We start from the raw sequence: 25,684 nt of genomic DNA, 5'->3' as shown, positions 1-25,684 counted from the left end.
CTGTGTGACCTTGGACAAGTCACTTAATCTTTCTCAACCTTAATTTCTTCATCTGTAAAATGAAGATAATAATAGCACTTACCTCATTGGATTATTATGAGGATCAAATGAGTTAATGTACATAAAGCACTTTGCTACTTTTAAAATGTTATATAAATATAACTATGATTATGATTATTATAGGAAATAATAGTACTATTATATTCCACCTTATTCAGACCACATCTAGTGTTTCATTTACTGGGGTTTCCTCTGGGCAGCACATTTGAAAAAAGGCAGACAAACTGGAGTGCATCCAAAAGAAGGTAAAAGGATGGTGAAAGGGCTAGAGAATGTGCCATACAAGTTAAGGGAAATGGAGGAATTTATGTGGAAGAAGAGGAGGCTAGGAAACGTAATAATGTCTTGTATATTCCATAGGTTCTCAGGGAAAGAGTTTGGGGGGAAGGGAATAAACATTTATGTAGAGCCTGCCATGTGCCAGGCACCTTACTCTAAGCATTTATTAACTGCTTTACAAATATTATATAATTTGAGCCTCACAACAACACTGTGATATAGGTGCTATTATTATCCCTATTTTACATTGTGGTAATTGAGGCAGGCAGAGGATAACTGACTTGAACAGGGTCACATAGCTAGTAAGTATCTGAGGTGGGATTTGAACTCTTGTCTTCCTGACTCCAGGCCTAGCACTCTTATCTACTGTGTCACCTAGCTGTCTCACATGACTTCTTACATAGCAGAATAATCATATGTATTCTACTTGACCATAGTATGGTGATGGGGGTAGAGAAAAGGTCTGGGATAAATTGTTGGAAGTTTAAAGAGGAGATTTAGGTTTCATATAAGGAAAACCTTCCTGAAATTAGAGCTATATTAAAGTTGAATAGACTGCCTCAGGGGGAATAGTTTAGAAATCTTCAAAAAAATATTGAACACTTGTGAGGATGTTGTAGAAGGGGTTTTGGTCTGAGATGGATGGGGTTAAAGCAGGTATCATCTAAAAGAACCTTCCCACTGTTTTGGATTGTGTGTTAATGTAACCTATGAATGTTCAATTCTGGCCTTAGACACTAGCTATCTGATCCTGGGTAAATCAGTTAACCTCTCTTTGCCTTAATCCACTGGAGAAGAAAATGGCAAACCACTCCAGTATCTTTGCCAAGAAAACTCCATGATCAGTATGGTCCATGGGGTCATGATGAGTTGGACATGACTGAATGACTGATTTTATATCTTATTTTTTGGTCCTCATAATGATATGCTCATTGTTGAGCTTTCAATATATTAAAACCCCCAGATTTTATCCATATGAATTGTTTGCTAGCAACATCTTATTTATCCTGATCTACATAATTAACCTACATATTATCCATTTCTGATTTCTTTAAAAAACAAACTTATTAACAATTATCTATTTTCTCTCCCTCACACCTGCCCTCCTTCATTGATAAAAGAAAAAGAAATCCAAAACATAACTCCTCCACAAAGATCTAGGAAATTCACCAGATCAAATAAAACACAGTGAGTCATTTTTTCAGACCAGATCAGAATAGGATCTGTGGGTATTGATGATGTTGTCTGGCCAGGAATATTCCCATGGTTAGGGGCTGAAAGAGGACCAGACTATGCAGCAGATAGGAAGCACCAGAGCAGGAAAATGTCCCATGGGTTTCTGAACTAGTACAGGATGTGGGAATGGATACCTTCTGTCACCTGGTAGGTCTATCATTCACTAAAAAATTCCTGGTCACAGATCCATGGTGGGCTGCGGAAAGAACCTACACCCAGGAATGGCAAAAAGGAGTACTGTCTGGGGACCTTATCTGTGTGATGAGTGATGTATAAGTTCAGAGGCAAAGAGTAGCTATGTAGCTTTGATCCTAGGAGCAGAGCAGGGACTCAGTTTTAGCCTCTATTCTAGGATGAAGCCTACCGTAGAATGACTAGAGCAGGAATCCCAGACCAAAGGAGAGATTGCAGTTCAGTTACTTTAACCTCAGAGTCTAACAGCTAGTAGTTGAGTTCAGCAACAGTCTACTCAAACTTCCAAAAAGGGACAAACCAACAAAGGTCTTGCTTAGATCCAGACCTGGGTTAGGAAATTGCAGAGCTCAGACCAGAAGAGCAGGGAGCAGACTTCACCCTAGACTACATCACTCTGAAGCACTAACAGCTTACAGGGTCCCATTCCAAGTTGTCTCTGAGGTCCTTTACTCCTACAACATTCAGTGTCCCATTAAAACAGCAAAAGAACTTGGGAAGATAGAAGGTCAGCCTTCTATTCCCTCCAAAAGTGTACTGAACTCAGCCTCAACATAAAGTCAAAATTTAAGAAATAGTCTAGAAGAATGAGCTAACAAAAAAAGAATCCCACTATAATGAGCTATTATGGCAACAGGGAAGCTTAAGACAAAAACCCAGAAGAAAATAATGTAAAGAAAAATGCAGTTTGAGTGCAACTTTAACCAGAATTCCTGGAAAAAATAAAGTAAGAATTTTTTAAAAAATGATTTTTAAAAAAAATGAGTGGCAGAAGAAAAAAATGGGAAAAGAAATAAGAATTGTACAAGAAAGATATGGAAAGAGAATTAATAGCTTGGAAAGAGAAGTACAAAACCTTAACTAAGAAAATAACTTCCAGAAAATTAGAATTGACCAGTTAGAAGCTAATGACTTCATTAAATATTAAAAGAAAACATTCCATATTGGTTATGTCGAAAAATGTATGTCTCATTCTGTATCTGGAGTTGATCATTTCTCTGCCAAGAGGTGAGTAGCATGCTTCATAATCAGTCCTGTGGAATTGGGGTTGGTCATTACATCCATCAGAATTGTTACTTCTTTCTTTCCTTCCTTCCTTCTTTCCTTCCTTCCCTTCTTTCTTCCTTTCTTTCACTAGGCAATGGGGTTAACTGACTTGCCCAGGGTAACACAGCTACTAAGTGTTATGTGTCTGAGGCCACATTTGAATTCAGGTCCTCCTGAATCCAGGGGTGGTGCTCTATCCACTGTGCCACCTAGCTGCTCTTCTTACATCTTTTAAAGTTGTTTGTCTTTACAGTGTTGTTGATATTGTATAAATTGTTCTGTTGGTTCTGCTTACTTGGCTATGTGTTAGATAATGACATCTTCCCAGGTTTCTTTGCAACCATTTATTTCATCATTTTTTAAAAATGTTCATTTGATTATTTTAATTTGTAATAAGGGTAAGAAAATAATATTCTTTTATTTTTCATTTATTTATTTATTTATGTTTAGTTTTCAACAATCACTTCCGTAAGATTTTCAATTCCAAGTTTTCTCCTCCACTTGCCCCTCCCCCCACCCCAAGACAGCATGCAATCTGATATAGGCTCTACTTACACATTCATATTAAACGCATTTTCACATTAGTCATGTTGTAAAGTAGAACTAGACCCAATGGGAGGAACCATGAGAAAGAAGAAACAGAGAGAGAGAGTAAGAGTGAGCAAGCACAAATAGTATGCTTCAATCTGCATTCATACTTCATAGTTTTTTTTCTGAATGTGGATTGTATTTTCCATCATGAGTCCTTTGGAGTTCTCTTAGGTCCTTGCATTGCTAAAAGGTAAGTCTGTCAAAGTCAATCATCACAGTGTAGCTGTTACTGTGTACAGTGTTCTCCTGGTTCTGCTCATTTCACTCAGCATCAGTTCACATAAGTCTTTCCAGGTTTTTCTGAAGTCTGCTTGCTCATCATTTCTTATGGAACAATAGTAATCCATTATATTCATATACCACAACTTGTTCAGCCATTCTCCAGTTGATGGGCATCCCTTCAATTTCCACTTCTTGCCCATCAGACAAACAGCTGCTATAAATATTTTTGTATATGTGAGTCCTTTTGCCATTTATATGATCTCTTTGGGATACAGTCCTAGAAGTGGTATTTCTGGGTCAAAGGGAATGCACAGTTTCATAGCCCTTTGGGCATAGTTCCAAATTGCTCTCCAGAATGGTTGGATCAGTTCACAACTCCACCAACAATGTATTGATATTCTAATTTTCCCACATCTCCAATATTTATTATTTTCCTGTTTTGTCAGTCTGATGAGGTGTGATGTGGTACCTCAGAGTCATTTTGATTTGCATTTCTCTAATCAATAGTGATTTAGAGCATTTTTTTAATATGACTATAGATAGCTTTAAGTTCTTCATCTGAAAATTGTCTATTTATAGCCTTTGACCATTTGTCAATTGGGGAATGACTTGTATTCTTATCAATTTGACTCTGTTCTCTATATATTTTGGAAATGAAGCCTTTATCAGAGACACTGGTTATAAAAATTGTTTCCCAGCTTTCTGCTTCCCTTCTAATCTTGGTTGTGTTGGCTTTGTGCAAAAACTTTTCAATTTAATGTAGTCAAAATTACCCATTTTGCATTTCATAATATTCTCTATCTCTTGTTTGGTCATAAATTCTTCTGTTCTCCATAAATATGACAGATAAACTCTCCTAGTTTGTTTATAGTATCAGCCTTTATGTCTAAATTGTGTACCCATTTTGACTTTATCTTGTTATACGGTGTAATATGTTGGTCTGTGCCTAGTTTCTGCCATATTATTTTCTAGTTTTCCCAGGAGTTTTTGTTAAATAGTGATTTCTTATCCAAGAAGCTGGAGTCTTTGGGTTTGTCAAATAGTAGATTACTAGTCAGTGACTATTGTTTCTTATGTACTTATTGCACTGATCTACCATTCTATTGCTTAGCCAGTACCAAATAGTTTTGATGATTGCTGCTTTATAATACAGTTTTAGATATGGTATGGGTAAGCCACCTTCCCTTGCATATTTCTTTTCATTATTTCCCTTGATATTCTAGGCCATTTGTTCTTCCAGATGAATTTTGTTACTGTTTTTTCTAGCTCAATAAAATAATTTTTTTGGTAGTTTGATTGGTATGGCACTGAATAAGTAAATTAATTTAGGTAGAATTGTCATTTTTATTATATTAGCTCAGCTTACCCATGAGCAGCTGATGTTTTTCCAGTTGTTTAGTTGTGACTTTATTTGTGTGAAAAGTGTTTTGTAATTGTGTTCATATAGTTCCTGGGTTTGTTTTGGCAGGTAGACTCCCAAATATTTTGTAATGTCTATAGTAACTTTAAATGGAATTTCACTTTCTATCTCTTACTGTTGGGCTTTGTTAATAATATGTAGAAATGCGGATGATTTATGTGGGTTTATTTTATAGCCTGCAACTTTGCTAAAGTTTTTTATTATTTCAGGTAGTTTTTTACTTGATTCTCTAGGATTCTCTAAGTATATCATCATGTCATCTGCAAAGAATGATAACTTTGTTTCTTCTTTGCCTATTCTAACTCCTTCAATTTATTTTTCTTCCTTTTTTATTTTTATTTATTTTTATTGCTAAAGATAGCATTTCCAGTACAATATTGAATAACACTGGTGATAATGGACATCCTTGTTTCACCCCTGTTCTTATTGGAAATGCTTCTAGCTTATCTCCATTACATATAATGCTTGCTGATGGTTTCAGATAGATGCTACTTATTTTAAGGAAGACTCCATTTAATTTTATGGTCTATAGTGTTTTGTGTTGTTTTGTTTTGTTTTTAGGCAGTTGGGGTTAAGTGACTTGCCCAGAGTCACATAGCTAGTAAGTGTTATGTGTCTGAGGCCGAATTTGAACTCAGGTCCTCCTGACTTCAGGGCCAGTGCTCTATCCACTGCACCACCTACCTGCCCTTTTTTAGTGTATTCGATAGAAATGGATGTTGTATTTTGTCAAAAGCTTTTTCTGCATCTATTGAGATAATCGTATGATTTCTGTTAGTTTTATTGTTGATATGGTCAATTATGCTGATAGTTTTCCTAATATTGAGCCAACTTTCCATTCCTGGTATAAATCCTACCTGGTCATAGCATATTATCCTTGTGGTAAGTTGCTGTTATCTCTGCTAATATCTTATTTAAAATTTTTGCATCTATATTCATTAGGGAAATTGGTCTAAAATTTTCTTTCTCTGTGTTGGCTCTTCCTGGTTTAGGTATCAGCACCATGTTTGTATCATAAAAAAAATTTGGTAGGACTCTTTTGCCTATTTTCCCAAATAGTTTATATAGTATTGAAATTAATTGTTCTTTAAATGTTTGATAGAATTCACTTGTAAATTCATCTGGCCCTGGAGATTTTTTCTTGGGGAGTTCATTGACGGCTTGTTCAATTTCATTTTCTGAAATATGGTTATTTAAGTATTTTACTTCCTCTTCTGTTAATCTGGGCAATTTATATTTTTGTAAATATTGATCCATTTCACTAAGATTGTCAATTTTATTGGCAAAATAACTCCTATTGTTTTAATTTCCTCTTCGTTGGTGGTGACTTCACCCTTTCCATTTTTGATACTGGTAATTTGGTTTTCTTCTCTCTCTTTTTTTAAATAAATTAACCAAAGGTTTATCTATTTTATTGTTTTTTTCCCATAAAACCAGCTCTTAGTTTTATTTATTAGTTCAACAGTTTTCTTAATTTCAATTTTATTAAACTCTTCTATGGTTTTCAGGATTTCTAATTTGTTATTTAATTGGGGATTTTTATTTTTTTCTTTTTCTAGCTTTTTTAGTTATGTGCCCAATTCATTGATCTTTTCTTTCTCCATTTTATTCATGTAATCATTTAGAGATATAAAACTTCCCCTAAGAACTATTTTGCTGCATCCCACAGGTTTTGGTATGTTCTCTTGGATGAAGTTATTGATTGTTTCTATGATTTGTTGTTTGACCCTCTCATTTTTTAGGATTAGATTGTTTAGCTCCCGGTTAATTTTTAGTCAGTCTTTCCAAGGCCCCTTATTACATGTAATTTTTGTTGCATCATGACTTGAAAAGGATACATTTAATATTTCTGTCTTTCTGCATTGGATTGTGAGGTTTTTATGCCCTAATACATGGTCAGTTTTTTTGTAGGTGCCATGTACCACTGAGAAAAAAGGTATATTCCTTTCTACCCCCATTCATTTTTCCCCAGACAATATCTAACTTTTCTAAAATTCTATTCATCTCCTTAACTTCTTTCTTGTTTATTTTGTAGTGAGATTTATCTAGTTCTGAGAGGAGAAGGTTGAGGTCCTCTACTACTATAGTTTTGCTGTCTATTTCTTCCTGTAACTCCCTGAACTTCTCCTCTAAGAATTTGGATGCTATACCACTTGGTGCATATATATTTAGTAATGATATTACTTCATTATCTGTGGTTCCTTTTAGCAGGATGTAGTTTCCTTTTTTATCTCTTTTAATGAGATCTATTTTTGCTTTTGCTTTGTCTGAGATCAGGATTGATCTCTCCCTGCTTTTTTTTTTAACTTCAGCTGAAGCATAATATATTCTGCTCCAGCCTTTTATCTGTATCCCTCTGCTTCAAATGTGTTTCTTATAAACAACATATTGTAGTATTCTGGTTTTTAATCCACTCTGCTCTCCACTTCCGTTTTATGGGAAAATTCATCCCATTCACATTCACAGTTATGATTACTATCTGTGTCTTTCTCTCCATCCTATCCCCTCCCCCTTGTTTTTGCTTTTCTCTCTCCTTTCTCCTTTTCCCTCCTCACTAGAGTTTTGCTTTTGACCACAGCCTCCCTCAAATTGCCCTCCCTTTTATCAGCCCCCTCCCTTTTCTTTCCCTTTTCTCCTACTACTTCCTATAGGGTGAGTTAGACTTCTGTACCTGAGTATGTTATTCCATCTTTGAGTCTCATTTCAAAGTTTGAGTGAGGTTCAAACAATGCTCATCTTCCTCGCTTCTTTCCCTCTACTGTAATAGGTTTTTGCACCTTTTTCATGTGGTGTAATTTACCCCTTTCTGCCTCCTCCTTTCCTCTTCTCCCAGTGCAATCCTTTTTCTCCACTTAGTTAGATTTTTTATCATCACATCAAAGTCGTCTTATACCCACACATCCTCTGTCTATGTATACCGTTTCTAAATGGTGTTGTACAGGTACAATTCTTAAGAGTTGCAGGTATCATCTTCCCATGCAGGGATATAAATAGTTTGCCCTTATTGAATAACATGTTTTTTCTTCTTTCCTGTTTACCTTTTTATGTCGCTCTTGAGTCTTGTATTTGAAGGTCAGATTTTCAGTTCCATATTTCATTGAATGTCCATCTCCTCCCCGGAAAGATTATGCTCATTTTTGCTGGATAGTTGATCCTTGGTTGTAATTCAAGCTCCTTTGCCTTACGTAATATCATATTCCAAGCCCTCTCATCTTTTAATATAAAGGCTGCAAGGTCCTGTGTAATCCTGACTGTGGTGGTTTAAATTGTTTCTTTCTGGCTGCTTGCTGTATTTTCTCCTTGACCTGATAGTTCTGGAATTTGTCTACAATATTCCTTGATGTTGAAAACATAAATTTGGGATCTCTTTCAGGAGGTCATCAGTGGATTTTTTTGATGACTAATTTATCCTCTGGTTCTAGGACCTCAGGACCATCAGTTTTCCTTGATGATTTCTTGAAAGATGCTGTCCAGGCTCTTTTCCTTAAAAAACACAATTGGCCAAATGGAAAAAAGGTACACTGAAAAAAACAAGTCCTTAAAAAGTAGAATTGGGCAAGTGGAAGCTAATGAGACATCAAGAATCCTTGACTGAGCTCGAATTCAATTCCTAGGAAAATTCTGAAATCGCTCATTAAAGAGATGGCCGATGCATATCCAGAATGTGAAATAGTAATAATGATGAGACACCTTAACTTCAGAATAAATCATGCCGTGCTACATTTCCCTTTTTTGCAGGATTATTAAAATTAAATTTAATACAGATTGATTTTATCAGGGGAAGGTAGGGGGAAGTATACCAGTGGGAGTTTGAGTCATTAGAATTTAAAAAATCAACCTGACTTCTCAAGGATATACCTAGAGCCCTTGGTGGGGGTGGGGGATAAGATGTAACCAAATTCTGGGGACATGTAACTCATTTATGGGAATTGGTTTTGGTATAATATTTCCTCAGAGCTTACATATGCTACATTTGGCTGAAGGGTATGTTGTGAACAAAATGTACCTATATTTCAGCAAAAGTTTTGATAAATTATCCCATTCTAGTCTTATGGAGAAGATGGAGTAATATGCATTAGATATAAATATAATCAGATGAATCTGTAGCTAGCATGTTTATTAAATTTGCTGATGACACAGAATTATCAGGAATAGCTAACCAAGTAGATAAGAGTCAGAATCCAAAAGGATCTTGATGGGCTGGAGTATTGTGTTGAATTTAATGTAATGAAATTCAGTAGAGATAAATGTAAAGTCCTTCACTTGGGTACTGAAATTCTTTATTTTCTCCTTGTCATGCTTCATCTGGAGTGTGGTGTTCAGTTCTAGGCACCATGATAAATAGAGCATTGACAAGTTGGAGAATGGCCAGTAGAGGGCATCCAGTGTAGTGAGTGGCCTTGACCTAGTGATAATGAAGATCAATTGAAGTGAAGGCTTGACCATGTGCCAGGGCATGAGAATTTGATAAATAAATGCAACAAGCAAAAACATTAAACAAAATTTTACTGACCTTAACACAAAATTATATTCAACAAAAGGCCTTTATGGATTCAATCTTAAATGTGCACTAATCCTGAAGAAATGTTGAATAAAAGAGCAAATTGTAGAAATGATAATTTCACTAAAGAAAGTAATAATGAGACAGCATACTGAAATTTGTGTTATAAAGTACTCCTTAGGTAAAAATTTATTTCTCCAAACAATTTTCATCATTAGAAGAGAGAAAGAACAGATCAAGTTAAAATGTGAAAATCAAAGAAGAGATTAACAAAATGTAAAATAAAAAACTTGATAAATGTAGGAAGTGTGTTTTGAAAAATAGAGAAACTATTAGCTAATCTGTTTTTGAAAAAGAAAGGAAAATGAAATTGCCAATTCAATAAACAGAGGAAAATCCAGAATTATTATTGTAAAAATAAAGAGAATTATTGGAAACTATTTTGCCCTACGTATGCCAACAATAACTTATGTTCAGTAGATGAATTTATAGAAATATAAATTAACAGAACAGAAAAAAATATAAAATTTGCATACCCCTATCTTGGCAAAAGAAACCCCAAAGGCAGCGGAGAGAGTCGGAAATAAGGACTAGATTAATTTGTGGATGAATTCCATTAAATATTCACAAAATAATTCAATATTATGTTATTTGGAAAAAAAATAAGGGGGAGAGGGATCCTACTGCATTCTTTCTATGATACAGATATGGTAATGTTAACTAGACCAGGGAGGGACAAATCAGATGAAGAAAACTATAGACTACTGGCCCTTATAAAGTACAATAATAATGAAGAAAATCTTTGTAAAGAGGCTAAAGCAAAGAATGAATGAGTGGATAAGAAAACATACACTTAGCACTTTCAAGAACTATTAAATACAAATAGAAAAGCAGGTCAAACTCTCTTCTCAAGAAATTCACATGGAGACAATGCACCTAGAGAGTTTCAGCTTCTAGTCAGATAAAAAGACCTTGTGGTCCTTAGGGTGCAGCATTCAAGTAGATGATAGTATGTACATCTTCTTTAAAGTAATTTCCATTGATAAAATCATGTCTATTGCTAATACGCAATCTTCTAACAAGTGTAAAAGGAGAACTTTTTTTTTCTGATTTTTAGAAGCTGTGGCTGCAGAGGGGACTGGGGCTACAGCACCTGCAGAAGCAATTGATCTTTCATATCTTCATAATGGTTGCTTCCCTGAATAATGACTGTTGAGGCAAGCGTGTTAGTAGGATTGGTTGTCTGGGGAGTATTGCTGTTTCTTTATCTCTTGGGCTTTTATCTTGGTAGCAACCGGTTGGCAGCTCTTAACAACAAGAAGTTTGTTCCATGGTTTGCTCCTCTGATTGATGGCTGTGAACTATGAAGGGGCCAGGTTAGAAGCAGTGCTAGTGGTTTGAATGGGGAGGGTAGTGGAAATTGTTACTTCCATATTTTGAAAGTTATACTCTATGACCAAATTGGATTTATTCAAGCAATGAAGAGTTGTTTCAATATATTAATTTTTAAAAATAGTAAAAATCACATGATTGGGTCAGTAAATATAGAAAAAGCTTCTGACAAAACATAATAGCAGTTAGAGCTTAATACCAGTTTAGTTTCAATTTTGAAATGAAATGAGGCACTCACAAGTCACTAGACTGTTAACAAAAGGTTTACCTTGCCCTAATATAGCAAGGATATGCAATAAGCATACAGTAAATATATAAGCATGTCTTTTATCTCTCTGTATAGAAATGTATCTGGTCAGTAGAGCAAGGTGTGGTGACTTCTCATATCTTCCAAGTTAGAGAGGCCCTGATTCCACAAGGATTGGACGTTTGTTTGTTTTTTTTCTCTTTTCTCAAGAAGCTATGGTTACATAATGTATATACAAAAGGTCACATCATGATTTAGAAGAGCAGGGAAGGAGATGCTTTTTAAGACTATGGATAGGGGAAGAGTTATTGACTAAACAAGGGATGAGAGAAGGGTTACAAGATATAAAATTGGCATTTTGATTACATAGAATTAAAAAGATTTTGCACAAAGAAAATCAATACAATTAAATTAGAGTTTTTCATAAAAATCTGATATACCCAGCATATATAGGGAACTGATTCAAATATATGAGAATAAAATCCATTCCACAATAGATAAATGGTCAAAGTTCACAGGCACCTAGTTCTCAAAAAACAAAAAAAAGAAAGAAAAGAAATATTAACAGCCACAAAAAAAAATGTTCCAAATCACTAACAATAAGAGAAATGCAAATTATTAACAATTCTTAAGTTCCTCTTTCATATTTATCTGTTTGGCTTAGATGACTAAAAAAGGAAAATGACAGTTGTTGAAGGGGCCATGAGAGGACAGGTACACTCATGAATTGTTGATGAGGGCAGTTGGACCTATGCTCATCCAATGTTAAATTATGCATACTCATAAATATAGCAATACTAAGCATATACCCCCCCCTAAAAATTGAACAGAAAGTGAAAGGACTCACATGTTCAGGAATATTAATAACAATGCTTTTTCTTGTAACAAAGAATTGAAAACTGACTAGTTACCCACCAATTGAGAATTGACTGAATGGTATATAAATGTAATGGAATATTATTGTAGTAAGAAATGATAAAGGGACACATTTAGAGGACCCTCGAGAAGACTTACATGAGCTGATACAGACTGAAATAAGCAGAACCAGGAGAATATATACCATCAACAACAACATAAAGAAAAACAACTTTGAAAGACTAAGAAGTCCAGCTGCATTGAGTGGTCACAACTTGAGAGGACAGCCTCTTAGAGGTTCAGTGTGCTGAATCTGGAGTCAGAAGGACGTGAATTTAAATCCAAGTTTAGACACTTACTGACCCTAGACAAATCACTTAACCTTTGCTGCTTTTTTTCTCATCTGTAAAATGGGAATAATAATAGCACCTAACTCCCAAGGTTGTGTGAGGATAAAATGAGATAATACTTACAAAGTGCTTTGCAAACCTTCAAGTACTATATAAATGCTAGCTGTTGTTATTTTTGTGATTGTTGTTATGACCCATAACAGAAGCATACTTTCCCACTTCCTGATAGAAAGATGATGGGCTTGAGGTTCAGGATAAAACATACAATTTTGCATGTGACCAGTGTATGGATTTATTGTGTTTGACCATACTTATATGTTAGAAAGATGGGGATGTGAGGGGAGGATAGAGCTAATGATAGTGTTATGAGAGAGAGAGAGAGAGAGAGAGAGAGAGAGAGAAGTGTGTCAGTGAAACAATTTAAAATACTCCGAAGAGAGTAGAATATGGTTCAGAGAGGCACAGAGACAGGAAAAATTTCAAACTAATAAATACATTGAACTTAGTACATACTTTGAAAAAGCTGCATAGAGCAACTTCCTGGTTACATATTCAGTCCTTTTCTCTCTTCCCCTTTGTATGTGGAAATGTTTATATATCTGTAGTTCATCATAACAATAAAGTAAAATAAAAGATCTGTTATTGAACTGTAAGGCTGAAAGGGTTTGCTGTTATTACCCTTTGGTTACCCTCTTAAACATAACTGGTGTGTTAGAGCCCCAATATAAAATAGCTTACTGGCATGGAATAAAATATTTTATCTCTATTTCAAATAGGTTCATTACTGTAAGTACTAGAAAAACCTCACTCTTTTTACCCAAAGCCCTGGGTGTTATTTCAAAGTAAAGGCCCAATTATATAAAAAAGACAACAATCTCTGCATTTAATTCATTGCCACAGTGGGTATAGTGGTCCCGTTGAAAAAAATTGCTGAGAAAAATCAGAGAAACTGGCTTTGACTACCACTTTTTTGTTTAGGGCAAGTCATTTAACTTTTCTGGATCCTACTTCCTCATCTTTAAAATAAGTGATCCTTCCAGCTCTAAAGCTATGATCCTATGATATGTAAATTTAGATCTGCTTGTCAACTCATTTTACTTCTTCCACAATCCACTTCAAGTGTTGGGCACTTGTATGTTGTTCTATGGGCCATAAGGTCATAGACTCAGAGCTAAAGGTGGTTTTATTACCGCAAAATGATAAAGGAAAACAAAGACCAGAATTCAACATGGCATTTTGTGGGAATTCTTATTTCAATGTCATTAAGCTTTTGGGTCAAGAGAGAGTCTTTCTTACATCCTTGTAAAGATTGTGAAAATTTTTGATGTTTTGGTAACCCAAGTGATTAGTTACCACATAGTTCCTGACTCTTCCTCTTCACTTAAAAAAAGTGCATGCTTTTTAATAAGCTAATTACTAATTATGCATTAATTTAAGCACCACCCTTAAATATTATAATTCTAGTTTGAGTTTTGATTGTATGTGTTAAATATGTGTGTGTACATACACACATACTCATAACTGTGCTTCCATTTGCTTAGATCTTTATGCTAGCACTCTGACCATAGAAAATCTGCTTGTAAAATAGTTATGGAAGGTTGTGTCTTTCACTTAGTAGATAGTAGGTTACATCTATATAACTCTTCAGGGTTTGGGACTGGGGCTGTTTTACAACACATCTACAAGCTAAAACACATTGTATCATTAACACGCTATGATTCATCCTTGATCTCTTCTTCTTAAACTCCAGTAAGTTGAGCTTACATAAACTTGGCTCTCTCTACAAGACCCTGTATTTCTACCCTCTTTAATACCAAGTTTAACTTCACTTATGCCCATTACTCTAGGTTATGAAGAGAAGTGGGTACAGTCCTGTTCTTCACTGTAACTTCTAGACTTTCACTTGGCCACCGTTGCTCAACAGTATCTCACTTTAAGCTTCACTGTTCATGTATATCTCAAAGTCTAGATCCTTGTTGCAGTACCCCCGCTCAGGCACAACTTCCTACGTGATGCCTTTCCTGATCCCTCTTCCCCTCCCTCCCCCCAGTTGTCTGTCTCCTGAAATTACCTTGTAAATGGAAGTTCCTTGAAATCAGGTACTGCTTTGTTTGTCTCTTTGTATCCTCAGCCCCTAATATGGTACCTTATGCATAGTAGGTGCTTAATAAGTTTTTGTTGAATTAAATTGTATCTCCAGAACATTGTTAACTGAATGAATGAATAAACTAACATTGCAAGTGTTATGTTGTTTTGCAAAGAAAGAAATCTACCAACATCTAGATCATTTTTTCTCTTTGCTCAAGGAGTTCACCTCCTAGCTCTGTCTTCCTTTCCATGCTGCCTGCCACCACATTTATTGATATCCTTTCAAATACACCTGACCTTCCAGTTCATTAACCTTCTAACTCCCATGACTTTTATCTTTATTCCACATTAATCACCCAGAAAAATCGTCATACCTTTGTCTTACCATCACCAATTACTATGCTACCTCCAGAATCCTAAACTCTGAAATCCTTTTCTGATATTAGTTTCTAATACTTAAGTTTCCCCTCTTTTTCTCATACCTTTTAATCCTGCAATTCATTTGTTTCCCCCTCTTCCTCTAGCCCATTATGCCTGCTTTAATCTTGCTTTCCTGTTAACAGTCTTGGCTCAGTGGATGACAAGTTACATTGTTCTCTACATTCAAATCCCTTGCCCTTTTATCCTGTACATTACATGTCTCTGCTTTTCAGTCGTTTGCTAAATCTTGTTGATTTAATCGTCTGTAACTTCTTTTTCCTTCATTTCCTTCTTTCCACTCACATGGGCATTATATTAATCCAAGCCCTCATCTCTTCTCTGTTAGACTATTGTGGTAGTCTCAGTTGGTCTCTTTATTTCCAGGAACTTCTCTCTCCAAACTCTTTTTTTTTTTTTCATCATGTGTTCAAGTTTTTTAAGTTACCTTCTGAAAGGCCAATAATTTTAAGTTTTCTTCTGGAAGGCTAGTCATCTTTAAATTGTCTCTATACAATGTGTCTTTTAGATCAGTAGGTTTTGCTTATTATAATTCAGGTCATGTTTCCTACTATTTGAAGCCTTCTCTGATTCCTCCTCTCCCTTCCGCCCCCACCCCTGCCAGTTGTTAGTACTATCTCCTTCTTCAGATTATCTTGTATTTAATTATTGTTTATGTGTCCTTCTCCTCTCAGTAGTGTACTATGTAAATTCCTTGTGTGCTGAGACTGTTTGGGTTTTGTCTTTGTTTTATATACATATATATACTTTGTTTTGTACTATATGCAAGAATCTGTATATAGTAGGCAATTGACCAATATCTATAGAATTGAATGAGATAGGCAGTACAAGTATTATCCCTATTTTACAAAGGAGGGACACCCTGTATTCCCAACAACATTTTGCCATGTAGAAACCAATCTAAATCCTGCTTATTAGCTTCTGAGTTCAGAAAAGGTCATATAAGACTTCTGCTTCTAGAAGCCTAGATGGTGGGGTAAGAAGTAAATTGCTGTCACCCTCCTTTATTGAGCTCTGAAAGCCCAGAAAAAATTGCCTCAGGAAAAACCCTGGAGCAGATGAGCCAGCAGAAAGATGGCATGCAGCAGTCTTGTAGCCCAGGAAGCTTGGGAAAGGCACCTCTCACTCTGGGGGGGGGGGGAGCAATACAGGATGGGAGGTGTCCCAGCAGACCAGTGGCAGGCTCCATCTCAGCATTCCAGGGGAAGATCTAGAGCCCCAGGGTGGTGGAGCAGACAAGCGCCAACACCAGGATCCCCATGTACATCAATACAGGCAGGGGAACTCATAGACACCAGCTCAGAAAACCACCATGTGCAGTGGTGTTCTCTAGCCACCAAATCTCCCAGTGCCTCAGCAAAACTCTGGGAAGCACAACTTCAGGAGACAATGCTCCAGGCTAACATCCACCAGCAGCCAAACTTTTAAGTGCAAGGCCTGGGTGAGCAGGAGGCAAACATTCCAGTGCAAGGCCCGGGTAAGCAGGAGCCAAACATTAGAGTATAAGGCTTAGGTGAGCAGCCATCCCCCAGTGGCCACACTACCCACCCCAACCCCAAGAGCTCCAGCCAAGCACCATGTAAGCTGCCAGAACCCTACAGCCTCCAACGGCCAGCACCTGAGGCCTCGGTACACAAAGCCGGTGACCAAGTCCAAGGCTCCTAGTACAAGAAACTTGGGTCAGTGCTCCCTGCACTCCAGCAGGAGAGCTCAGCTTTTTTTGAAAGTCAGGAAATAAAACACCATGAGCAAAAAGCAGAAATAGGCAATGACCATAGATTCTTATTATGGGGACAGGGAAGATTAAGGCACAAATTCAGAAGAAGACAACAGTGTCAATATACCCACACCCAAAACTTCAAAGGGGAATATGAACTGGTCTTAAGCTCAAAAAGCCTTCTTGGAAGAGCTCAAGAAGGATTTTAAAAGTCAAATAAGAGAAGTAGAAGAAAAATTGGGGAAAGAAATGAGAGGTATACAAGACAGAGTCACTAGCTTGGAAAAGGAAGGACAACTAATTAACTGTAGAAAACAAGTCCTTGAAAAATACAATTGGCCAAATAGAAAGTACACTGAAGAAAACAACGCCTTAAAAAACAGAATTGGCCAAATGGAAAAGCAGGCACAAAAACTCACCGAAGAGAAGAACTCCTTAAAAAGGAAAATGGGCCAAATGGAAAAGGAGGTACAAAATCTAATGGAGGAAAACAATTTGTTAAAAATTAAAATTGGGTAAGTGGAAGCTAATGACACTATGAGAAATTGAGAATCAGTCAGAAGCAGAAGAATTAAAAAATTGGAAGAAAACTTAAAATTCCTCATTGGTAAAACAACTGACCTGGAAAATAGATCCAGGAGAGATGATTTAAAAATTATTGGTTTACCTGAAAACCATGATAAAAAAAAATGAGTCTGGACAGCACCTTTCAGGAAATCATCAAGGAAAACTGTCCTGATGTGCTAGAACCAGAGGATCCCAAATTGAAAATGCCCAGGAATATTGTAGCCAAATTCCAGATTCCAAATTATCAGGTGAAAGAGAAAATACAGCAAGCAGTCAGAAAGAAACAATTTAAATGTCATGGAACCACAGTGAGGATTACGCAGGACCTTGCAGCTTCTACATTAAAAGATCATTGGGTGTGGAATACGATATTGCAGAAGGCAGAGGAGCTTAAATTACAACCAAGGATCAACTACCCAGCAAAAATGAGCATAATCTTTCAGGGGAAGCGATGGACATTCAGTGAAATAGGGGACTTAAAATTTGATCCTCAAATACAAGAGTCAAGAGAGGCATAAAAAGGTAAACAAGAAAGAAAAAACAACATGTTATTAATAATAGCAAACTATTTATGTCCCTACAAGAGACGATGACTCTTGTAGCTCTTGAGAACTATGTTGTTATTATGAGATTTAAAGGGGGTATACACAGACAGAGGGCATGGGGATAAGTTGACTTTGATGTGATGATAAAAAATCTAAGTAGTGAAAAGGGTGGAGAAGAGGAAAGGAGGAGGCAGACAAGGGTAAATTGCATCACATGAAAAGGAACAGAAACCTATTACAGTAGAGAGAAAGAAGGGAAGGAGATGAGCATTGTTTGAATCTTACTCCCATCAGATTTGGTTCAAAGAGGGAATAACATAATCAGTTAGGTATAGAACCCTGATTTACCCTATAGGAAGTAGGAGGGGAAAGGGAAAAAGAAAAGGGAGGGGGCGAATAGAAGAGAAGGCAGATTGAGGGAGGCAGAAGTCAAAAGCAAAATTCTAGTGAAGAGGGAAAGGGAGAAAGGAGAGAGAAAAGCATAAATGGGGGGAAATAGGATGGAGAGAAAGACACAGTTAGTAATCATAACTGTGAATGTCAATGGGATGAACCGTCCCATAAAACTGAAGTAGATAGCAGAGTGGATTAAGAACCGTAATCCTGCAGTATGTTGTTTACAGGAAACACAGAGAGACAAACACATAGTAAAGATGAGAGGCTGGAGCAGAATATATTATGCTTCAGTTGAATTAAAAAAAAAAAGGCAAGGGTAACAATACTGATCTCAGACAAAGCAAAAGCAAAAATAGATCTAATTAAAAGAGATAAGAAGGGGGCAGCTAGGTGGCGCAGTGGATAGAGCACCAGCCCTGGATTCAGGAGGACCTGAGTTCAAATCCAGCCTCAGACACATAACACTTACTAGCTGTGTGACCCTGGGCAAGTCAGTTAACCCCATTGCCTAACAAAAAAACAAAACAAAACAAAAAAAAGAGATAAGGAAGGAAACTACATCATGCTAAAAGGTACCATAGACAATGAAGTAATATTATTACTAAATATATATGCACCAAGTGGTATAGCATCTCGATTCTTAAAGGAGAAGTTAAGCAAGTTACAGGAAGAAGTAGATAATAAAACTATACTAGTGGAGGACCTCAACTTCTCCCTCTCAGAACTAGATAAATCTATCCACAAAATAAACAAGAAAAAAGATAAGGAGATGAATAGAATTTTAGAAAAGTTAGATGTGTTTGACCTCTAGAGAAAATTGAATGAGGATAGAAAGAAATATACCTTTTTCTCAGTGGTACATGATACCTATGCAAAAAATTGCATACTAGGGCATAAAAACCTCACAATCCAGTGCAGAAAGGCAGAAATATTAAATGCATCATTTTCAGATCATCATGCAATAAAATTACATGTAATAAAGGGCCATGGAAAAATAGACTAAATATTAATTGGAAACTAAATAATTTAATCCTAAGGAATGAGTAGGGCAAACATATCATAGAAACAATCAATAACTTTGTCAAAGAGAATGACAATAATGAGACAACATACCTAAACTTACGGGATACAGCCAACACAGTTTTTAGGGGAAGTTTTATACCTCTAAATGATTACATGAGTAAAATAGAGAAAGAGGAGATCAATGAATTGGGCATGTAACTAAAAAAGCTAGAAAAAAGACAAATTAAAAATCCCCAATTAAATACCAAATTAGAAATTCTGAAAACCAAAGGAGAGATTAATAAAATTGAAATTAAGAAAACTATTGAACTAATAAATAAAACTAAGAGCTGGTTTTATGGGAAAAAAACAATAAAATAGGTAAACCTTTGGTTAATTTTATTAAAAAAAAATTAGCAATATCAAAAATGAAAAGGGTGAGTTCACCACCAATGAAGAGGAAATTAAAACAATAATTAAGAGCTATTTGCCCAACTGTATGCCAATAAATTTGACAATCTTAGTGAAATGGATGAATATTTACAAAAATATGAATTGGTCAGATTAACAGAAACATTGATCTGTTAACAGATTAACAGAAACATTGATCTGTTAACAGATTAACAGAAAAGGAAATAAAATAAAACCTCATTTCAGAAAATGAAATTGAACAAGCCGTCAATGAACTCCCTAAGAAAAAATCTCCAGGACCAGATGGATTTACAAGTGAATTCTATCAAACATTTAAAGAATATCTAATTCCAATACTATATCGACTATTTCGAAAAATAGGTGGAGTCCTACCAAATTCTTTTTTATGATACAAATATGGTACTGATACCTCAACCAGGAAGAGCCAAAACAGAGAAAGAAAATTATAGACCAATTTCCCTGATGAATATAGATGCAAAAATTTTAAATAAAATATTAGTAAAGGGATTATAGGAACTTATCTCAAGGAAAATACACTATAACCAGGTAGGACTTATACCAGGAATGCAGGGCTCATTGAATATTAGGAAAACTATCAGCATAATTGGCCATATCAACAATAAAACCAACAGAACTCATGTGATTGAGAAAAGCATTTGACGAAATACAATACCCATTCCTTTTAAAAACACTAGAGAGCATAGGAATAAATGGAATCTTCCTTAAAATGATAAGTAGCATCTATCTAAAACCATCAACAAGCATTATATGTAATGGGGATAAGCTAGAAGCATTTCCTGTAAGATCTGAGGTGAAACAAGGGTGTCCATTTTCACCAGTGTTATTCAATATTGTTTTAGAAATGTTCGCTTTAGCAATAAGAGAAGAAAAAGAAATTGAAAGAGTTAGAATAGGCAAAGAAGAAACAAAGCTATCACTCTTTGAAGATGACATGATAATGTACTTAGAGAATCCTAGAGTATGAAGTAAAAAATTACTTGAAATAAATTTAGTAAAGTTGCAGGATATAAAATAAACCCACATAAATCATCCACATTTCTGTATATTACTAACAAAACCCAAAGTTACTGTAGACATTATAAAATATTTGGGAGTCTACCTGCCAAAATAAACTCAGGAACTATATGAACACAATTACAAAACACTTTTCATACAACGTCAGATCTAAATAATTGTAAAAACATCAGTTGCTCATAGGTAGGCCAAGCTAATATAATAAAAATGACAATTCTACCCAAATTAATTTACTTATTCAGTGCCATACCAATCAGACTACCAAAAATTATTTTATAAAGCTAGAAAAAAAACAATTCATCTTGAAGAACAAAAGATCCAGAATATGAAGGGAACTAATAAAAAGAAATGCAAGGGAAGGTGGTCTAGCTGTACCAGATCTTAAAGCAGCAGTCATCAAAACTACTTGGTACTGGCTAAGAAATAGAGTGGTGGATCAGTGTAGTAGGTTAGGTAAGCAAGACCCAACAGTCAATGACTATAGTAATCTAATATTTGATAGATCCAAAGACTCCAGCTTCTGGGATAGGAACTCACTGTTTAACAAAAACTGCTGGGAAACCTGGAAAAAAAGTATGGCAGAAACTAGGCATAGACCAACATTTTACACCCTATACCAAGATAAAATCAAAATGATAACATGATTTAGATATAAAGACTGATACTATAAAGAAACTAGGAGAGCAGGGAATAGTTTACCTATCAGATCTATGGAGAATGGAAGAATTTGTGACCAAACAAGAGATAGAGAACATTATGAAATGCAAATGGATAACTTTGATTACATTCAATTGAAAAGTTTTTGAACAAGTGGAGTCAATGCAACCAAGATTAGAAGGGAAGCAGAAAGCTGGGAAATAATTTTTACAGTCAGTGTCTCTGATAAAGGCCTCATTTCTAAAATATGTAGAGAACTGAGTCAAATTTATAAGAATACAAATCATTCCCCAATTGATTAATGGTCAAAGTATATGAACAGGTGGTTTTCAGATGAAGAAATTAAAGCTATCTATAGTCTATCTATATGAAAAAAATGCTCTAAATTGTTATTGATTAGAAAAATGTAAATCAAAATGACTTTGAGGTACCACATTACACCTGTCAGATTGGCTAACATGACAAAACAGGACAATGATAAATGTTGGAGAAGATGTGGGAAAATTGGAACACCAATGCATTGTTGGTGGAATTGTGAACTGATCCAACCATTCTGGAGAGCAATTTGGAACTATGCCCAAAGGGCTATGAAAATGTACATACCCTTTGACATAGTGATACCACTTCTAGGACTGTATCATAAAAATGGGAAAAGGACCCACATGTACAAAAATGTTTATAACAGTTCTTTTTGTGGTGGCAAAGAATTGGAAATTGAGGGGATGCCCATCAATTGGGGAATGAACTTTGAATGTAATGGAATACTATATGAAATACTATAAGGAATACTATTGTGCCTGAGCAGGCAGACTTCAGACAAATCTGGGAAGACTTATATGAGCTAATGCAGAGTAAAATGAGCAGAACCAGGAGAACATTGTGCACAGTAACAGCCACATTGTGTGATGACTGACTTTGATAGACTTAGCTCTTCTCAGCAACTCAAGGATCTGAGACAGCTCCAAAAGACTCATGATGGAAAATGCTATCCACATCCAGAGAAAGAACTATGGAGTCTGAATTTAGATGGAAACATGCTATTTGCTCTCCTTTTCTTTTGTTGTTTTGTTTTATTCCTTCTTGTGGTTCTTCCCATTAGTTCTAATTCTTCTTTACATCATGAATAGTGTAAAAATATGCTTAATATTAATGTGTAAGTAGAACCTATATCAGATTGCATGTCATCTTCAGGAGGGGGGAGGAGAGAGAAGGGGAGAAAATTAAAAACTCAAAATCTTATGGAAATGAATGTTGAAAACTAAAGAATAAATTATTTTTTTTTTTTTAAAGAAAAGGTCATATATATCACAGGTAGAATGACTATTGGCAACAGTGATGGAAATTTTATACTTATTGTACAGATCTCTAAGAATGAAATTTAAATCTCCAGTACTATATTTTGAATAAATTAAAATCTACAAAGCTACTTGAAATTATTAATGGACATCTCCATCTAGCAAAGAGTAGAAGTTAAATTTTAAAGTCTTTTTGTCTAGGTCCCACACAAATGAGAAAGCAAACACTAATATTTGAAAAAACTGAAGGTTCTCATTCTTGGTCCTTGGATTCACTTGCATTGAATCATTGAAATAGTGTAATTCTTTTATTTTTTTCTACAGTGCCTCCAAAACCATTACATCTGCAGAATTCACCTTCATCCAATAAATATCAGACACCCAAGCATAAAGCTTTACCTAGTATAAAACCAAGGATGGAGGAAGTTAAGCCTGTCCCTGCTTCTTTTATCTCAAAAGAAAAACCCACTAAGGTATCAGATCTCATCAGTCACTTTGAAGGAGGCAGGTAAGTAATTTATATTTGAAAGAAGAGGGGAGGAAAGAAGAAATTTGATACCTAAAAAGATGTTATAGACATATATTTACAAATCTAATAAAATTATCATCCCATAGGTGATATAGACTTGTAGGAGTAGTCAATTAAGTTTTTCAACACTCCACCTTAGCCTAATACTTGTATTGTTGGCATTATAGCATATTGCCCATCTGTAGTACATCATAGTAGTATTTTTTTGTCTAATATCCTTTACAGATGATGTTTCTGGTTTCTTTGAAATCCTTTATGACTGAGTTTATAGTATGAACACAAGTATATTACTAAGATATCCCTCACAGATCTGTTTTTGGTATTTGGTAGGGTTTCATGGGTCTGATAGGTAGTCTCTGTTGGTGTCAGTCATATAACAACTACACCAAGGCCCCACTCTCTCAGACTCCTGTTTGACTCATTACCTTATTCATTCTCTCCAGATTCTAAGACAGTCAAGGTGTATGTTCTGATAAAGGTTGATAAGTTATTTAAATCATAATAGCTCTTATTGTTAGTAAAATTATAACATCTCTTATATAGCTTTATAAAATATTAAATAAGCTTGAGTAGCCCCTATAAGCTTTTGTTCATGTTGTTTTTTTCTATATCAACCTAATCTACTTGGCTTAAACAAAATGGCTGTCCACTTTATTAACAGTGTAACAGGGGCAGCAAGGTAGTACAGTGGATAAAGCTCCAGCTTTGGAGTCAGGAGGACCTGAGTTCAAATGTGGCCTCAGACACTTGACAGTTACTAGCTGTGTGACATTGGGCAAGTCATTTAACCCCAATTGCCTCACAAAAAACAAACGAACAAACAAAAGATATAAATAGCTATTTACAATGTATCACCTGTGAAAAAGATCATAAACAGAGCATCCTCTAACTCTGGAAACACAGTCTCATCATTCAATTCTTACATTTTGGTAGCCAAAATTTCTCAGGAATTCTCTTCATGCTGTTTATTCATGATATGTAAGTCCAACTTACTCCTCTCAGAAAATGCCTCTTCAGACACTTTCTCATGAACATTTATTCAGTCTTTCTGGAAAGTTCTCTTTGTCCTTTATCTCTCTGCTTCACGTAGTCTCCCTACATTCATCCCAATGAACAAATTCCAGAATAATAGTTAAACTGTAACTCCCCAAAGAGTCCATTTCTTCATAAAGATATAGTAACATTACCAGTGAAAAAGGCTGTTGAAGCTGAACTTAGACTTGTTTTTTTGTATTTTAAAAAAAGGTTCCTTCAAAATTCCAGCAAAGTGATTTCTACTCTTTTTTAAATGAAGATTTATTTTTGTTCAATTAATTGAAATCTGCCTTTTCTCACACCCACCCATTTGAGAAAGAAAGGGATAAAAAAAAAGCACTTGTAATGAATATGGCCATCAAGCTAAACAAATTGCCACATTGGCCACATTCCTCTGTCACCACCTCCACCGCCCCCAAATCTTAATGTGTACTCTTAATCCATCACTTCTCTCTTGTGAGGTGGGTAGCACATTTTGGCATTAATCTTCTGGAATCATAGTTGATCATTTTGTTGCTCGGGGTTCTTAAATCTTTCAAGGTTTTTTTAAAAAAATAATAGTTATTACATAAATTGTTCTGGTTCTTCCCACTTCACTCTGCATCAGTTAATGTAAGTCTTCCTAGGTTTCTCTGAAACTATCCCTTTCATAATTTCCTACAGTGTTCTATCACATTCATGTAGCATAAATTTGTTTAAGACATTCCCCTTCAGTTTCTGTTTCTTAGCCACCAAATAAAAGAACGACATGTGTGGGTTCTTTTCCTCTTTATTTGATCTCTTTTGGGTAGAGACCTAGTAGTAGTATTGCTGAATAAAAGGGCAAGGCACAGTTTAAAAACTCTGAGGGCATAGTTCCTATTTGCTTTCCAGAATGTCTAGACCAGTTCACAGCTCCATCAGAAGTAGTACATTTATGTACCTGTTTTCCCTCAGGTAGGAGCCACAGTTTTTTTTTTCCTTTTTTGTTAACTTTGACAATCTGATGGATATGAGGTAGCACCTGGGAGTTCTAATTTGCATTTCTCTAATTATTAGTGACTTAAAGCATTTTTTAATGTGGCTTTGGGTAGTTTGATTTCTTCCTTATAAAACTTCCTGTTTGTATCTTTTGACCATTTATCAATTGGGGAATGGTTCTTATTATAAATTTAAATATATTCCCAATGTATCTTAGAAATGAGACCATTGTCAAAGAAACTACAAACATTTTATGCCATTTGCCTACTTCTCTTAATTTTTTACTACATTGGTTTTGTTTGCACAAAAACTTTTTAAACTTATGTTATCCTCTTTTCCCCATATTTGTTCGTGAACTCTTCCCCTCTCCATGGATCTGACGGAATTTCTTTCTTGCTCCTCCAATTTGTTTATGAAATCATCTTTTATTTCTAAGTTATGTTCCTGTTGTAGCTTATCTTGGTATACAATGTGAGATGATGGTCCCTACCAGTCAATCAGATTATGAGTACCTTGAGGGCAGAAACTGTCTTTTTTATGTCGTTGTATTCCCAGAGTTTAGCAAAGAATAAAAAGACTGGTGCCATGAAGCACAA

General features: G+C 35.5%; 1 protein-coding gene across 1 annotated transcript in view; it reads left to right on the top strand.

Annotated features, from left to right (window-relative positions):
- The window catches only part of FGD4 (FYVE, RhoGEF and PH domain containing 4), a 249,356-nt gene that overhangs the window by 117,788 nt on the left and 105,884 nt on the right, over positions 1-25,684 (top strand). Inside the window, exon 3 of the mRNA XM_027844267.1 lies at positions 22,889-23,072. Coding sequence (XP_027700068.1) covers positions 22,889-23,072 — 184 coding nt within the window. The remainder of the gene's footprint in view (positions 1-22,888; positions 23,073-25,684) is intronic.

This window comes from Vombatus ursinus, unplaced genomic scaffold, assembly GCF_900497805.2.
Source record: "Vombatus ursinus unplaced genomic scaffold, bare-nosed wombat genome assembly UNPS02014941.1, whole genome shotgun sequence".
Lineage (NCBI taxonomy): Eukaryota > Metazoa > Chordata > Mammalia > Diprotodontia > Vombatidae > Vombatus > Vombatus ursinus.
The sequence above is the reverse complement of the archived record's forward strand: the minus strand, read 5'-3'. Positions and strand labels throughout refer to the sequence as shown.